Below are 17,653 nucleotides of genomic sequence, written 5' to 3' on the forward strand. Positions count from 1 at the left end.
GAGTCCATTATTTGCAGGTGGCCTGGCTTAGGGTTGACACGCAGACTATTTTAACGATTCACAATCACGTGATTACGAAGAACCACAGGATAGGTGTGACCCACAGCGAACACAAGACATGGTACCTGCACATTAAAGAAATTAAAGCGACGGACCGAGGTTGGTACATGTGCCAAATCAATACCGATCCGATGAAAAGTCAAGTAGGATACCTCGATGTAGTAGGTAAGCAGCGACAATCTTAATTTGAACAACCTTCCAGAATAATTTCATAGAAAAATTTCTGCTTAGGAACCTTTCATTTTTGATTTGTTTTGCTCCTGTTTTGGGGACCTAATACTATTATTTTGTTACTGCTAATATACGAGGTGTGCTCAAAAAGTAAAGTGACTTTTAAGTTTTATCAAACAGTATCTATTTATGTATCAAAATTAATGTTGTCCCATTCAAAGTAATACTCATCAGATATAATTTATTTGTGTCAACGTTTTATCCAATTCTCCAATCCTCGAAGCACTTCTGGTACGCACTTTCTGGTATAGCCTTGAGTTCTTCGAGCGATTTGTTCCTTATTTCCTCAATCGTTCCAAACCTCCTTCCTTTCATGGGTTTCTTGAGTTTTGGAATTAGGAAAAAGTCGCAGGGAGCCGTATCTGGAAAATATGGAGGCTGGGGGATGATTGTGGCTTTGTTTTTGGCCATAAAGTTAGACACATTATCGTGATACAAAATCCATGAACTGTTTTCCCATAATTCTTGACGTTTTCTTCGTATTGCTTCTCCAAAACGGCGCATAACTTCAAGGTAATTCTCTTCATTGACCGTACGACGTTGTGGTAAGAATTCTTAATGTTCTACGCCACTATAATCAAAGAAATCACTATTCAAATTCTTGACATTTGATGGAACGTGACGTGCTTTTTTCGGTTTGGGTTCTAGATTCTTCCATTAGGACTTTGGTTTAGACCAGTTATGACTTTTTAAGCATATCAGAATTATCATTGACATTGGTTAACAGCTCTTCAGCGATGCTCCTCGGGAATTCAGAAAAAAATGCATGGCAGAGCGAGGTTCGTCATCGGAGTCTTGGTCATCTTGGAACACCGTGTATAACTTATAAACATTTTTTTTGCTTAAAGTAGATTTACCATATGCCGTTGTCAAAGTTACAGTTGTTTTGCAGGACTGAATTCCATTTTTTACAAAATTCTTTGTTCGATTTTTTTTGACAGAAAAAAATCGCCTAGAAACAAAAACACGTCCAACACTTCTGTATCACAAATAAAAGTATACTTTCAAACTGGCTGGAACTGTGAACACATGTTAGGGACACGTGTACCAACATAACAAACCAAAATATCGAGAATCGAATGAACGGAGACCGCCCAAATACAAAAGCCACCTTACATTTGAACATCTCGTAAGTAATGTGGAGTGCGATATATTTTGATATATTAAACGATAGTTTGTTAAATGAAAAGGTTAAAAAATAATTTTTTAATACGACTACGGTTAATTTTATTTTTTGTTTAATTTTGTTAAGTAAAATGTAAAAGTGTTAAAGTAGAAAAGGGTCACTATACTGGATACTAGAATCAACAATAAGTCAGCTTGACATTTAAATATAAATTTATCGGGGAATTTTTTGTAACAGCAGATCGTCAAATGTAAAACGCCTGGATAGAAAAGAATATATAATTTACATTTACGTCGTTAGAAACTGTCGGTTGAATAAGCGGTTGGGAAAGCAATTCAATAAAGTATTTTTTAAGAAACCCCAAACAAACAAACACGGTCATATATTTTATTTAAAATTAGTCGTGATCGGTTTCAGTGATCACTGCCCTCATCTTCAGACTAGTGACCAAAACAAAAAACTTACATCAATCAACCTCTAACAAAAGACGGCTTTACCACGAAACAATATGTCTTAGTAATTTTTTATTATTAATTTCGGAGAAAAATTTATTTTTTATAAAATCTATAAATCTGATCAATTTTTCCAGTCAAATGCGAGGTTTTTAAGAAAATATGAACTTTGCTCGAGAGTAATGAGCCTTTAAACTGTTCTGAAATATATAATTAGATCCATTTGCAAATTTTTGAAAATTTTTCCAAGTAAACTAGTGGAAAGAAAATAGAAATTGCTTTGATTGTGGGAGAAAATTATAAAAACCATATGGACGTAGATATTGTCAATTTTAAACGTACCTTACTCTTGGGTTAAATTCATATATTTTGACAAACTTCGTATACTACTGAAAAACGAGATATTTTATGACTGTAGATTTTAGAATATGCAGAATTTTAGAAATGACATTTATTTGTTTATGTAAATTGTTTAAGTATGCTATTTCGAGCAATGAGCGTTCGTTGATTCACGAAGGCACCAGAAAATCCAAGAAGAGTGTGAAAAGCGTCAGGAGCATCACGTCCAGCGTTGAGCACTTAACACATAAACTTCTTAACCCCATAAAACCTCAGCTATGTTTTAAACTTCTATCGACGTTTTAAACACAACAATCCATCTTATAATAAATGAACTCTCCTTTCGAACAACCGACATCAAACTGTAGAACAGTCCTAGGAATGAGAAAACGTCCTCTAAAATATAGAGAAATTATTATTTCAAAACTACGAATCACCCTTTTAGTTATTCTTCCTTATTTTAAAAAGTGTGAGTTTTCTTCTTCAAAATTTCTTAGAAGTAAAATATGTTAACCTTTTCTATCGTTCCCCAGCATGTACCACGACGTCAAAGGAGATCCGCGCCATAAATTCTTTGGGTCGTGACGTATTCGGGTGCGCACAAAGCCTTTCCCGGAATAGTATTCGAACGGTAGAGAATATCGCGCCTATTCCAGATGTCTTTTAAGCCCACTTTTCCGACTGGGAATACGTTTCCGTTTTATTAAATCATTTACCGGGAGCCGGGGCGTCTGAAAATGGAAAATAGTTACAAAGTATCGTTTTTAGACGCGGCAGACGTCGGAATTTTTCTAAAGTCGTTAGGGAAGTTTCGGAAAATGATTTAAACATAATGAGACGCGGGTGCCGCCGCGAGTAGAGTTTCCTAAAAATAAAAATCGAATTAGCGAGACGTTCCCAATGGCGGTAAGAAAAATTCCATTAATGTAATTGATACCGGGAGACGAAATGGGATTAACCATTTGGATCGATGCTAGAGTGTGGTCGGTAATTAACTAAGATTTTCCTAAGTACGGATGTCATTAGCAGCAAACGACCTTGCCAACGTTTGGATTTACTAGAAAGTTCTATCAGAAATAATTCGTAGCGAAAAAAGAATCAGTAACAACTATATTTATTTTCACCAGATAATGTTAAATATTTTTGGTTATGATTTTCAATTAAAGGAAACTTCAATTCAAAAATCTCTAGTTGAAATGGAAACGTCTGATATAGTCCATCCGCTGCAAGATTTAGTCATCTTCAAGATATTGAAATCAACAATCATTTAATAAAGCAATACTCAAATCGCAAGAACTTAAACATTTTCAGAGGTTATTCGGACACGGACAGTAGAAACTTCCTGCATGTTAACCAAGGTTAACCATTAAATGAACCAACTTCCTTTATAATTGTGTTCTGAGTACTGAAGTTCTTTGTTTTCCTTTAAACTGCGAAGGTCTACGAAATTATTTGCCTAAGTTAATTTACTTAGTTTTAGATTAAACCTAATTATCCAATAATGCCAAAGATTGTTTTACATTTTCTAGGGACCGTAGCAATAGAAAATCGCCGTCATATGTTCGCGCTATATAGAAAATATTTAAAATATTTTACCATTTTAATCAATTAAAAATAATCTGATAAACTGATTGCTTCATTGAAAACCACCTCGCAAATGGTGTTAAAGTTTATTAGAAAATTAAAGTAAATATTTTTCATGTTTGCAGCTATATTCAAGCCGCTTCTACAAACAAATCGACAGCGCTTGCTATTGTTTGCGAAAAAACATTAAATTCTCTTGTTTGACACTGCAAAAGAAAATTTTATATAACCTCCAACCAATTAATTACTTTTAAGATTGGACACTAGCCAGTCATCATAATGGTTAATTATTTAATTAATTAACTAGTGTTAATATCGCTTGGTTAAAACCGAAATTTTTCTTAATTTTTCAAAGAAACTTCCACAAGCTACTGTAAGGAATCTTCTGGATACCTCCTCGCTTGGTTGTTGGTTAATTGAACTTGCGAGCAACCAAGTTTCTATTTTTGATTGTTTATCATAGAAATGAATGGGACTGGAATCGACTGGTATGTAGCTATGGTTCTGGGTTCTCCCATGATGACTGGGCTTTGGTTTGGAAGGCGCGTAACCATGATGACCCAGTGATGATTCCAGTTATGACCTTTTTAAGTATATCATTTCATCAGTTATTAACGTAAATTTTGGAACAGCTTGTATCACTTATAAGCATTTTTTTTTGTTTAAAGTAGATTCACAATATGCGTTGTCAAAATTTCAAGAGTTTTGGAGGACCGTATTCCATTTTCACACAAAATGTAATGTAAATTCTGTTTTCCAATTTTTTTTTACGTCAGAGCACAAAAAACACCTCTAACGCTTCTTCTGTCTCACGAATAAAAGTAAACGTCCAAATTGACAAACAAATATACGTTAGGGACATGGGTACCACCATAACAAAAAAAAATATCGCAGATCGCCTTACTTCTTGAACACAAGGTTAAGGTTTACACCGAGAAACTCAGTTGAAGACTACACTTTCATTTTCATTCTAAGTGGCGCAACTGAAAAGCACACAAGCCTAACATTTTTTATTTTCAGAATAATTTTGTTTTAATTAAATATAAATGAAACTATGATAGTGATTACATATTTCTTCTGGTATTTTTGCGATTTCTTGACGAATAGCAACTTCTAGTTTTTGAATGAGACGGAGTTTGTTAGCGTATAGTCCCACAAATAAAGTCGTAGGCAGATAAGCCTGGGGAACGTGGGGGTCAAGAAAACATCATCGCATCTTAACACATTCCATTGATGCTCTCGCCACGAGGGCTACACCCAAGAGCTCCGCATAGTAAAGTTACCCTTATTACAAAACTTCTGGATTCCTCCTGCGTCGGTTTTTGCTGAGTCGAACTTGCTCACGTTTCGCCAATCATTCTGTTGGTTTCTTCAGAGCTTGACAGAAACTGGCTCGTATTTTACTCTGTACCTGCTTATATATTGTTTGAGGTTAATTCTGGGTTCAATGATTCGAGCTGAGATAGTTTTTCGGCTCTGTAAACAAGATAGTTGATGCATTAATAATAATAATAGTAATAGTAATAATAATAACAATCTTAACCGCGATTCAGGCCTTTATCTGTCACCAATATGGGAATCAGTCATCATTTAGCTCCACCCCCTACAAACAATATATAAGCAGGTACAGAGCAAAATGCGAGCCAGTTTCAGTCAAGCTCTGAAGAAGCCAACAGGATGATTGGCGAAACGTCAGCAAGTTCGACTCAGCAAAAACTGAAGCAGGAAGAATCCAGAAGTTATGTAAAAAGTATTACAGTAGGCTGTGGAAGTTTTTTTGGAAAATTAAAGTTACCCATAGATTTAAACTGTAACTCCAAACCATATTGAACGAGAAAAACTACCAAATTATTTTATAATTTCAGAGAGTTTACAGGTGAAACCTCGAAGAAGAGTGACAATTGACTCTGACATTTAAATCCGTGATGGAAAAGCGTTCATCTAATATAATTCAAGCAAAATTTTCTTGGACGCCTGTACCCCCAATGCCGTTTTACCCGGAATATTCAAGATTCGGTGTTGATACCAAACCGAATAATTCAATACGGCAAAGAGAGGGGACGATTATGCATTCAATCCAAGATTTCCTGTTTGCATATAAAACAATTCTCCTTCGCAGAGTCGATCCTAGGAGACCATTCGACTGGATCGTCTCTGTGCTTCCACTGTTCTCACGCCATTTCCGCAAATTTAATCAAAGGCTAAGTAAGAGATATGATCCTGGGCAAATTGTATACAAATCCTGCGGAGCGACACCGCCGCCGCCGCGCCTGGGTCGACTAGCCGCGAGAGCTATCCATTCAAACTTCACCCACGCTTGATAATGAATGGTGCCCCGTTCTGAACTATACGGTCGTGTTCTAAGGGGATTGTTTCGTACCAAACTGCGCCGCGAATACGATCTCTGGTTTACTTAAATCGCTTATTATAGTGCTTGTATTCGAATTAGAGAGCGCCAAGACATTTCGTCCCATATCATGGTCTCTATTTCGAGATTTGTACATAATAATAGCCCGTTTGGGTTTCTACATTGTTGACCGTATTGAAGTTTGAATTAGTACATTCAAAAACGTTAGGGTGTATGCAGAAGCAGATCCTGTGTACTCAAATATGTGCAGTACACTAACGTTTTTGCATGTATATTTTTGAATGCCCATATAAAAACGCGGACATTATTATCCATCATTAGAACCCTTTTAGCACAAAACTCATGCTCGAAATGAGGCTTCTCTGGCAAATATAACATTCTATCGGTAACTAAAAACACTCGCTATATGAGACAATTAGATTACGGCTAGACTGGGTATGGTTGAAACATCTTAAATATTGAAAAAACTAAACGTGGGAAGGGGTACAAGGGGAGAGACACGCGGGCTGTATGTACAGAAGGGCCTATTGCGTTATGACATCAAAAGTAAGTATTTGTGATCAATTTCTTTGTTATATTTCTTGATTTGAGTATTTTAATACATAATTGTAGTGTTTTAGAGATTATACCATGGTGGTTCGTTTCAGTGTAGGTTATTATTGCTCGGTTGTATTATAATATTTTTGCTTTCCAGATACCTAGAAAACGAGTCAGAAAAACGCTTATGAAGAAGTCAAAAAAGGAGCCTCTTAGAGACTAGCTGGTGAAAAATATGGCATAAACTACGTCTATCTGTCGAGATACAAACGAGAGAGGGAAGCTGTGAACGAAGAAGACCCTAACCAATTGTTGTGCTGACATATATTTTGGTCTCTTTGGAAAATTTGCATATGAACCATATAATTTGAAGATTCCGTCCACATGAATTGAAAGTGAAGTGGCCGGAGAGGAGTGGTTCCGTTCATTTATGAAAAGAAATCGAGAACTATCAGTACGTGCTGCACCAGTTCGAACCTCAAAACATTTATAATGTTGTTAAAACTGTAGTTACTACAGTGCAGAAGCCAGAGTTGTAGCAAGACGTGGCTCAAGACAGAAGGGGGCATTTACCTCTGCTGAGCGAGGCACTTTAGTCACACTAGCATTTGGAGCTAATGCTATTTGCAACACAATTCCACGGATTAGATACCATGAGCATTTCATCAGAGATGGACGGACCAGTAGGTTCAATTGGTACAGGTAATCCATCTGGGTGGATGCACGATGAGCAGTTTATTGTGTTACTCAAAAATTTCAAAAAACACACGAATGCTTCTCAGTCACATAAGGTGTTACTTGTATTAGACAATCATTCATCCTATATACATATTCATTCTTTGGACTTTTGCAAAGAGAACGGAATAGTTTTACTTTCATTTCCACTCTACTGTTCGTACAAATTACAGCTATTGAATAGTTTTGTTTCTGGGCCTTTCAAAAAAGCAATAAACACTATGTGTGATGCCTGGATGCGAAATCATCCAGGTAAAACCATGACATACCGAGCATCATAACAAGTTCAATGCCCTTAGCTCTTACTCATGCTAATATTCAGGCTGGGTTTCGAAAGAGGAGGAGAAGGAGAAGTTGCCGCATCTAATCACAATCGCACAGTACGTCCATATGAACCTGAAAATAGAGGAATTGCTCAATCGCCAGCATCTTTTCAAAACGTTGCTATGCGAGAAGCAAAAAACCCGCCCAGACCTTCTCCTATCGAAACCAATCAAGACCTACAAGTTATGACACCAAGTCTGGAACCAAACGTCTCTTCTCGTGCTGCTGCTTTTTGTACGGAATCTTTATTCTGGCCTGAAACATTACGGTCCTTCCCAAAAGCTCCTCCTAGGAAATTAGGAAACTGAGGCAGGAAAACAAAAAACTCTGCGATCTACACAGATAGTCCTGAAAAGGAAGCAGTAAGAAAAGAATACGAAGAACAACAGAAACGGCTGAAAAAACACAAACCAAGAAAAAAGTATTTGAAGCATCCACTGGAAAGGAGAGTATAGACAAGGAGAAAGGAAAAGATAAATGGAAGAAAAAGAAGGCCATTACACCACCTGATTCATCATCAGATGAAGAATATTATTGTCTTGTTTGTTGTCATACGCATCAAGTCGATCTCGAGAGAGCTGGATACAATCTCAAGGAGGATGTACATTATGGTTTCACGAAGCTTGTACAGATGGGAATAGATATTACATATGCCATAACTGTAGTGAGTCTGATTAAGATTAAGAAAAACATATGTTTGATGATTTTAGTTTTCAATTCAGGCTTTTCTCATTACGAGTATTGTTGGTTGGTTTAGTGATACTGATTAGAACTAATGGAAAACATTTTGTTCATTTCTGAGATTTATCTATGTTTATTTCTAAAAAAACTCTAAGCAATGAGTCTGATTAAGTTTAAGGAACAAACGATAAAACTTTTAATTTTAAGTTGAGCCGGACCCGGATTTTCTTGATATTTATTTGTTTTTGATGCTTAAAGAAGGTTTAAAGATTGTTTTTAATAGAAATGTATTAGTTTTGTTGAATATTAATAATTCAAGTTTAGCTCTAAGAAGATTCTCAAACTGAAAATGTGCCTAAAGTACCATCTAGTAATTAGTTAAAGTTGCAACACTGTGATTCTTTGAGTATTAAAACTGACTTAAATACTCAAATTGTGTATTATTTCTGTATATTGCAACTGCTCCATCACTGTTACAACCACCCCTGACATGGGGTCGATTGCAACAATCGCACGCACCTTGTGTTGATTTTGATTTCAAGGTAAATGACAAGGCTTCCATCTAAAATTTTTTAACCGTGGTTTAAAGCAAGAGTGCCTGTGTTAAGGGCTATTCTGTGAAAATTGTTACGACCACACCCAGCCTACCTAACTTAGTCTAAGCTGTTCCAACTTACATATTTCTTTCCTTTTCCACATCATCTTTCTGTACTCTTGGAATGGATGATGAAGATGGAATGACAAGGTTCCATACTTCCGTACCATTTCATGCCACAGAGTGACAACGACTGTTAAATCCACGTCCAAGAAACATCGGTATTAAAATCAGTTCTTGAGAAAGGTTCCAATTTCGTCCTTGCCCCAGGTATTATCACAAAAGACATTTTTTAATGTCGAGTCTGAAGCAACTATTGAAATTCGATTTGAAACCGCAAAAATTCTTAAAAAATCAAAACCTCCAAAGTCTGAACGCATTGCTCTAAAATCTCTAAAATCTAATTCCGACATCGTAATCCTAAAAGTAGATAATGCTTCAGTACTCGTGAACACAAATAAATATCAAAATTAAGGATATCTTACAGATGGATTATATTATCCACTTACAAATGATCCTACGTCATCCATGGAACACAACTTTACATCTGTTAGTAAGCCTTCTTCTGTATCAGACTGAAAAATCTGTTACCTCTCATGACTCTAAAATTCCTCGTCTCTACGGATTCCCTAAGATTCACACAAATTTTGACTAGTATTTGAAAGATACTGACACGAAAAGGTAACTGTTTGGATCAAAAAAATCTATTTGAGATGTCAGGAGATTACAGCATTCCGTGCAAATGCGGCAACGGATACATTACAGAGACCTGACGAAAAATATCAACTAGGCTCAAGGAGCATGAAAGAGCCTTAAGATTAAGACAAATAAACTGATCAGCAGTTGCCGAACAGACTTACGAAACTGGACACCAAATTTTATTCGATAATTGTTCTTGGCAAAAAATTGAAATTCACCAGTTTACGTCCTCACTTTCTATAGATCTTTCAATAGAGTTACAGAAAAAGAACATAAAATAGACAGTTTGGGACATTTCTTTTTACTTAATTTTGAGTAACTTTATTCTTAATTCAGCACCATATAATGTTATTTCCGCGGTATTTACGGCTAGGTCAGAATGCTCAAAAAAATTATCTTCTCTTCGTACGATCGAAAACAAGTTTACCAAGTCAATTTGGTTTTCCTTTCAATTTTTGAAAATCTCATCTTGAAGAAAGATCGTTTTCCAAAACAAATATTTAAACAAACTAAAAGTGAAGTTATCTAAGAGGAAAAAATTCACGGAAGTACCACTTCCATTGATATTGTATGGTTAATAAAAATCATTTATTTTTATTGTAAATTTTCGATTAATATTTTTAATTGTTAATTCTTATTCACTCACCTGTTAGGCTCAGCCCTTGTACAAAGTCGGTTGTTTTGGGAGGAGGTAATTTATTTAGATCCTAAAGTCTAAGGATTTCTGGATCTGTTTAGTGCTAATATGCTACTGTTAATCGCAGCAAGTATGCGCAAATATGGTCAACATTGGCTGTAGATCTATTGGTGACGTTTCTGCTCCTTTCCTTACTTGGAGGTTGGCTTTGTTGTTACCTACTTATTTTAAGTTGATTCGCTTGAAATATGTTGGGCCTTTTCTTATTTTACTCATAAATGTCAACAGCAAAACCTGGCATAAGAGCAAATAAGATTTCTGCCTATAGCTGACCCGCTTCAAACAAACCTGTGATTAAAAATAACAGCCTGTAATAATTAAAGACCGTTACCGTCACCGCAGCAATATCGTGGATTGTTATTCGAATGTGTGTCACAATTTCCTGAAGCCGTTACATAAATCTTGCACGCTCTAATCCAGACTGACGGAGCGTCGGGCATTTAGATGTGCGAAATGCATGACGTATCCCGTTTTGCATGAGATGAATATTCACAGGTCATCGGAAAAGCTAAACGAAGATTGACTTCGAAGAAGTGTCGAGCTGGCGTTATATTGACCGAGAAGTCGAAACACCAAAAGCAGAGGCCGTTCGATGTTATTGAAGTTTAATATAAAGGACAAGTATTCTAAAGTATTCTAAAAAGTTGCGAGACAACGATATCAAAACCGTGCTTTGTCGCAAAACTTCTAGAAAGTTTGCTCTAGTAGTGTCCTCTGTCTCCCGAGGGACAGGGTAATATTGCTTTTCCTCGTATCTCTGAAAAATTTATCCCATGGTTGAGTTCCGAGATATGATATAACCTTTCGTTAATAAGTTATCTCGTCGAGGAGTTTTAAGAAGCGTAGGAACGCTGATTTATTGTCAAAACGATTTTTCTTTCTTCGACTATCATTAAATAAGGAAATTTAAATGTGTATTCAAAGGTTCCGGGTTGACTGACTGATATCGAAAACTATAACGAAAGTCTAATCGAAACGGCAATCGAAAATAGGAAATAGGAAGAACGCTAAGAAGTCGATGAACACTGGCAAAAAACATTAGAATAACTATTGACACCTTCAACACAAGATGATATGCCAGAAGTTCTCGTGGAAAATGCGCTCAAGGAAATGAAGAACGGCAAAGTAGCAGGAAAGTTCGGCATAATGATCGAACTCCTGAGATATGGAGGCAGACACACTTGGCAAATCCTGGCTAATATCTACACAAACTGCCTAAAGAACAGGAAGATTCCCCAAAATGGGAATAGTGCCAATATCATACTGATATATAAACAAGGCAGTAAAGAAGATAAGAAACTATCGACTAATAGTTCTACCACCGGTAATGTACAAAATATTCACGAAAAACATTAGCAATAGGATACAATATACGTTAGATGCTGCACAACCAACACAGCAGGCTGGATGCAGAAGTGGCAGTCGAGCAAAAGAATATGAACTGCCATTAACATTATCCTTCATTGACTTCGAGAAGGCATTCGACACGATATACAGCCATCATAGAAGCCCTTACGAATCATACATTGAAACTCTAGCCAATATATACAAGGAAGAGAAAGCTAGAGTAATGGTACACAAGGAATATCCGGAATTCCCAACTGGCCGAGGAGTACGACAAAGTGATGCCATATCTCCCAAACTCTTCTCGTCGACACTAGAAGAAATCTTCAGAAAACTAGACTAGAATAACAGAGGTCCACACATAGATGGAGAATATAGAGATATATTTCTGATCGTCCAATACTCCAGAAGAACTAGAACTACAGCTTAACGAGCTAAACATGGCAAGCAATGAAGTAGGTCTCAAAATGAACTTAACACAGAAGAAGGTAATGTAAAATGAAGTGATAGTTGCGCATGAAATAAAAAAAAAAAAAACAATACATCACTAGAGATAGTAGAGGAGTAAATATATCCGGGTCAGAGATCAGATCAGAGTAGAACTTCTTCAAGAAAAGAGTGTTTGACCAATGCGTGCTACCAGTCCTAACGTACGGAGGTGAAACCTGGACCTTAAAAACAGACATAATAAGAAAACTCGAAGTAACACATAGATCTACGAAGCAAAGCATGTTAGGAAAAACTATTATATTCTATTCTATTCTTTACTGAAATGGCGGCTTTCACTTTAATTATTATTTTGAATGACTATTAGACTTCTACAAGGCAATGTTGATCTTGATTATTTAGTTTAGTGACTTTGACCATGAGTTAAATTAGGCAGTGTTATTTAGTGAAGTTGTTATTTTTTTTACCTTTACGACGATCATTTGTGTTTTTGGTATATTCACAAGGTAGTAGAGAAAATATAATACAACTTTTATCTAAAAGTTTTTACCTAACCTTTTAAGTGTCAAAATTTTAATGAAAACTTAAAATGTTACTCCGCCAAATCTATGTATTCTATGGCCAAATAAACTAATTTAATCTGGTAGAGTCGGCGGAGAGTGGCGCGGCGCGGGGATAAATTAACATAAAACGCCCTCGTAAAAGTGCAATGAAAAAATTATATCCGTCTGGGGTCGTATAAATTTGATGCCGTGCGATAACGTATGCGCGGCGTAAAAGGTTGTAAAGCAGCAGGGGCCTTACGATTCAATTTTATGCAAATAAATGTTAAGGAGTCGTAAAATTAAGTAACGCCGTATTATCGAGTCGTAATACATTACTTGCGTGTCGCGGTTCTTCCTTGGGGAAGGGAAGTGCTACAGGAAACGCCACCCCATAAAACTTGGTAATGTGTCGAAAGAGTGCCTTGTATTATAGGTTAGTCCTTCCCACTCCGAAACACAGAATAAATGACATACAGAAGTTGCAAAAAGATTCGGTAAAAAATATCCGCACTCTTAATATTTTATTTGACATACGAGGTTAGCGCCAAAATTGCAGCTTCAGCATCACGATAAAACTTTGTCTTCTTTTAAATATATATCTTAGTAGGCTGTGAAAAAAAAATGAAGTCTTGGGTCAAATAGTTTTTTATTGACAGCATTTTAAACAAGACGTGTCCGAAAAAATGTCGCAAATAACGCAAATTGAGTATAGAGCAGTCATAAAGTTTTTGACAAAAGAAGGGTTAGCACCTAAAATTATTAAAGAAAGGCTGGATGGTGTGTACGGCCAAAGTTCTCCTTGATATTCTGTAGTGAAAGAATGGGCAAAACGTTTTCGAATGGGACAGGAGTCCCATGAGGATGGTTCAAGAACTGGTCGACTAGTGGAGGTCATAACGGAAGATATTGTTGCGATTGTGGAAGAGTGGTATTGAGTGATCGACGTTTAAAGGTCAACTCTCTCTTCAGTCGTTGTCCGTTTTCGGACGTCGTGACTCGTTCATGGATGTTGTGTAGTGACCCTTCGCCAAGCTTCTCTGTCCTCTACAGTACGCATCACTTGTGAGACCGACATTTGTGTGAGCTCCTTTATTTGATCTATATATCTCACTGGTGACCTTCCTCTTGCCCTTTTTCCATCAACCTTCCCCTGTATCATGAGTTTTTCCATACCGTCCTTTCGTATTACATGACCGAAGAATTTAAGCATACGTCGTTGTATTGTTGGTAATAATCTCTCATTTTCCCGTACTTTTAGTTCTCTTAAGATGGATGCGTTGGTGCGGTATGCTGTCCAGGGTATTCTCAGCATTCTTCGGTAGCATATCATTTCAAACGCCTCAATTCTTCTTCGAGATGCAGCATTTATGGTCCAGGATTCCGAGCCATACTCTGCAATGGGGAACACTAAAGATTTCACAAGTCTTGTTTTAGTTTCCTTGCGGTCAAGGAAACCTCAGAAATTACTAAGCTTTCTGATACAATTGTTCGTCGAATCCTGCACGATCATTTAGGTATTCATAAGTTAGTGCAAGATGGGTTCCTAAAAACCTTTCGACTACTCAAAAACAACGCCGTGTCCAGTGTGCGCGGTCTGTGGTTCTCTATTATGACCCTCTATCGAAAAAAGAATCAATGGAGTGGCGTCGTAAGGGTGAAGCACTTCCAAGAAAATTCAGAGTCTGCCAGTCAACAAAAAAGGTGATGGCCACGATCTTTTGGGATTGTGAAGGAATTTTTTTGATAGATTTTAAAGAAACTAATACCACTATCAATGGTAAATATTATGCAACATTATTACATAAATTGCGAGACTACATATCAGAGGCGTGCGTCTTTTGCACGATAATGCCCATGCTGCTGGTGTTGCTCCCTATAGTTCAGATATGGCCTCCAGCGACTATTATTTGTTTGGATATTTGCATTGCATTAATTGTCGGTCCAATGTGTGCTTGCCACACATTGAATCTCTTCAAACTTCCTTGCTAGTTAAATTCCATATACGAAAACGAAAAAAATAAGTAAGAATATTGATACAAAAACTAATTTCGACTTTCAGGGAATTTTTATGTTGCGTGAGATACGGATTTTTCTTAAGCTATCGCAAGAGGAAAGCACTAAGCAATGGTATCGACAAAGTTGTGTAATATACAACTTTTTCAGTCACTCGTATATTCAGCACTTACTCCCTTCATTCCATAACATTTTAGAGGTATTTTCCTGTCAAATCTAAACTCATCGAATTGTTGTATTGTTGTTAGTGTTATTATTTCCACATTGAGTCGTGATTTGTGTTCTTGGTTGGCTGCAGTTCCACCTGACATCCTGGACTACGCTACTAGTAATGACGTTATCGTTCACGAAGGATCAAACGTAAATCTGAGATGTATCGCCAAGGGGTCTCCCGAACCTTCTATCGCGTGGAAGCGAGAAACTGGAGAACTCATCAAACTATCCTCCGGGGAAGAAGGTATGTGCATCTACATGCGTTGAAAATATTTTGTGCTTTAGCAATAAGAGGTATTAACTCTAACTAGATTCAGAGACATTTTTAAAAAGTTTCACTGCTGATTTACTCGACAACGTAACCAAATCTTTTAACACTTTAACACTATTATATTTTTCCTGATAAAATATTTAATTAAATTTTAGTTAATCCCTTAATATTTCTAAACAGGATTTTGCACATCTTTTGGGTTGTTTTGAGGCTCGCGTAATACGCCTTTCCGTGACAACGCCACACAAAATAAAAGCATTAGCTTAATGAGACGCGTTGTTTTAGTTTAGTTTAATCCGGAGTGAGTTGCTTTGAAACGAGTTAGGAATTTTTAATTATATCACGCATTAGCCGATTTTTTTTCGTTTATAGCAGAAAAAGAGTTTATTTCGGTTAGTAACTTTGGAGCATGGTATTTACAAAACTTTTGGATTCCTCGTGCATCGGTAGTTGTTGAGTCGAACTTGCTAACCTTCCGCCAATCATCCTGTTGGCTTCTTCAGAGCTTTACTGAAACTGTTAAGCTCTGAAAAAGCCAACAGGATGATTGGCGAAATGTTAGGAAGTTTGACTCAACAACCATCGACGCTCAACTCCTAATTATTCCGTAGTCAGTTTGTAAACTGTTGATGAGTTCATTTGTCTTAAGGGTCTTTCATGTTCTTTGAACCTAGTTGATTCTTATATCTCAAATGGAATTTTGTCTATGACGGATCAAAGATGATTTTTGAATAAGTGGTAAAACTGATTTCGACGTTATATTTCTTAAGAACTTTTGATATGTGGTCAGTAATGTTTTGAATGTGGGATCGCTTTCGGACTCATTGCTATTAGAAGGTTATGGCGAAGTGTATTTTTTGATGGAACGAATTTGTAATCTGTAAAAAGTATTGGTCTGTAAACACAATGACCTACTGTTAGGTCTAATTTTCTGTTGATAATTGAATATTATCAGTTTCTAATTCAATGGTAAAACGTATGTTAGGGTGTATAGAGTTTAAATGTCTAAGAAAATCTACTAGAGAGTCTTGACCATGAGGTCAAAACAAAAATTTTGGTTCTAGATGGAAGGTGTTGACAGCTTCCTTCTCAAAGGCTTCCATATTCGCGATGACTGGTGATAATGGAAAACCCATAGTTGTTCCCGGGGTTTGTTCAAAAATTTAACAGCTATAAGAAAATTATTTTCCAGACAAGCATTAATTAATTAATTAAGGTCAGAAGGTTTGGTTCCTGAATCTCGGATTTTAATATATCTGAAATGACTTTAATAAATAGGGATTCTGCTTCGAAATTAACCAGAATATCCTGATTATTATTAAGAAAAAGAATTAAGTAGGAAAGTATCAGTTTTTTCTGTAAAAGGTTTAAAATAGAAGCTAGATATTTTGTTCGGGAATATGTTGGAGAATCCTGACAATAGGTCGAAGGGATAATTCTGGATTGTGAATCTTAGAGAGTCCGCAGAGACAAGGAGTTTTAGAGTCATGAGGGGTGACAGACTTTTTCACAGAGAAACCTTAATAATAGAATTAATAACAGAATTAATAACAGAATTAAGGTTGCGTTCCATAGATGACGTAGGATCTTTTTAAGTTGACTATATGATCCATCTGTAAGAACATCTTGAATCTCTTCCTGATCTTCATTTGTGTTCATCACCACATCACTACATTTCCTTTATTTGCTTTTAGGATTACAATGTTAGATTTTAGAGAATTTAGAGGAATGCGTTCAGGCTTTGGAATACTAGATTTAGGAGGTTTTCATTTTTTAAGAATTTTTTCGGTTTTAATTCGAATTTCGTTATCTGGTTAAGATGGCAGGAGGAATCCAGAAGTTTTGTAAATAGTATTACAGTAATCTTTGGAAGTTACTTTAAAGAGAATATTAAAGTGTTACTTATTAATGGTGGTTTGCATTAAATGATTATAACTATTATTAGTCTCTCAGGACAGTACACAAAAAAACAGACATCCTCTATTTCACTCGCTAACTTCTCAAATCAAAATACGCTTCAGTCAGTTGGAATTATTCCTGAGTTTGTTCTCAAGCCATTGCAAAAAAAGAAAGAGCTGACACCCCTTTCAGTTTTCGCCCGTACGTTACACGGTCTTCGTTCTCGTTTGCGTCTCTTTCATTAAACTAATGCCCCCCCGTTCTTGTTTCAGTCGCGAGCGCCGAAGGAACGATGCTAAACCTGACGCGGGTGAGCAGACAGCAAATGGGCCCCTATCTGTGCATAGCCTCAAACGGCGTCCCACCCTCCGTCAGTAAGCGCATTATGCTGATCGTGCACTGTAAGTACGGGATATATTTTACTATTTTAACAGTTCGACGACTAGGCAAAAGCTCCGTTAACGAAACAGGGTACAGTTTTATTTGATTTCCG

The 17,653-nt window shown here is 36.6% G+C and overlaps 1 protein-coding gene across 3 annotated transcripts in view; it reads left to right on the forward strand.

The window, feature by feature from the left end:
• LOC132700907 (limbic system-associated membrane protein-like) overlaps positions 1 to 17,653 on the forward strand; it is a 157,718-nt gene that overhangs the window by 110,959 nt on the left and 29,106 nt on the right. For all 3 annotated transcript variants that reach the window (XM_060668488.1, XM_060668489.1, XM_060668490.1), the window contains 3 exons: positions 18 to 225; positions 15,076 to 15,234; positions 17,433 to 17,561. In XM_060668488.1, the coding sequence (XP_060524471.1) occupies positions 18 to 225; positions 15,076 to 15,234; positions 17,433 to 17,561 (496 nt within the window). The remainder of the gene's footprint in view (positions 1 to 17; positions 226 to 15,075; positions 15,235 to 17,432; positions 17,562 to 17,653) is intronic.

The sequence above is a fragment of the Cylas formicarius genome, unplaced genomic scaffold (assembly GCF_029955315.1).
Source record: "Cylas formicarius isolate icCylForm1 unplaced genomic scaffold, icCylForm1.1 PGA_scaffold_4__25_contigs__length_36172078, whole genome shotgun sequence".
NCBI lineage: Eukaryota > Metazoa > Arthropoda > Insecta > Coleoptera > Brentidae > Cylas > Cylas formicarius.